At 46.9% G+C, this 1,169-nt stretch overlaps 1 protein-coding gene across 1 annotated transcript; it reads right to left on the reverse strand.

The window, feature by feature from the left end:
* Positions 1 to 249: 249 nt before the first annotated feature.
* On the reverse strand, positions 250 to 1,169 carry LOC133067301 (olfactory receptor 4N2-like). Its single transcript, XM_061158453.1, is given in 2 exon segments — positions 250 to 887; positions 890 to 1,169. Coding segments are annotated over 2 exon segments (918 nt in total).

A 1,169-nucleotide genomic window follows, 5' to 3' on the forward strand; every position in this document is an offset into this window, starting at 1 on the left:
TTCAGGGGTATACATCTTCTTGAAACTATACTGTTTATTTTCTACATTATTGGCTGTCTATTCCTACTAGATAGTAACTTCAGAGAACAGTGACTTTACCTGCTTCAGTAGTAGCTCTTTCTCCCAGGGCCTAGTACAGTCTCGATAAATGGGAGGTGATCAATAAATGTAGTGTTTGGAAAATGAATACCTTAATTTCACATGAAATTCTCCAGTCATTATTTTCATATTCATTTTTCCCACTGTTTATCAGGCTAAGTGCTGACTAAACAGCCTTTTCACAGATGCTTTTACTTCCTGGTTGCGAAGAGTATAAATCACAGGGTTCAACAGAGGAAAGATCACTGTGTGGAAGAGAGAAACCACCTTGTCAGCTGGGAAGGCTCTGAAGGGGCGGGTGTAGATAAAGATACCAGGCCCGAACATGAGAAATATAATGATAATGTGGGTGGTGCATGTGGACAGAGCCTTGCTCTTCCCCTCAGAGGAGGAACCATGTACCCGGCAGAGGATGAATGCGTAGGAGGCCAGAAGCCCCAGAAAACACAGGAGGGTCATCAGGCCACTGTTGAAGACCATCAAGAGCTCCACCACAAAGGTGTCAGTGCAGGCCAGCTTGATGACCTGCGGCACATCACAGAAGAAGTTGTCCAGTCGGTTTGGACCACAGAAGGGCAAGCGGAGGATCAGGGCCACTTGGATAATGGAATGAACAAAGCCTCCAAACCACAGAGCCAACAGCAAGGCATAGCAGGTTCTAGGGCTCATGACAGCTGAATAATGTAAAGGACGACAGATGGCAATGTAGCGGTCAAAGGCCATCACGACAAGGAGTAAGCCCTCCCCTCCTCCAAGGAAGTGCAAGAAAAAGAGCTGAGTGATGCACCTCTATAGGAGATCACTTTCTTCTCAGAGAGGAAGTCCACCAGCATCCTGGGAGCCACAATGAAGGAGTAGGATGCATCCAGGAAGGCCAGGTTGCCCAGGAAGAAGTAGAGGGGGGCCGTGAGGCCAGGGTCTGACCTGATGGTGAGAATGATGAGGAAATTTCCAGGGAGGATGATGAGGTAGAAAATTAAGACTAGCACAAACACCAGGAGCTGAATATTTTGAGACTGAGTCAGACCACCAAGGATGAATTCTTTCACCACAGTACTGTTATTCTCCAT

The sequence above is a fragment of the Dama dama genome, chromosome 12 (assembly GCF_033118175.1).
Source record: "Dama dama isolate Ldn47 chromosome 12, ASM3311817v1, whole genome shotgun sequence".
Lineage (NCBI taxonomy): Eukaryota > Metazoa > Chordata > Mammalia > Artiodactyla > Cervidae > Dama > Dama dama.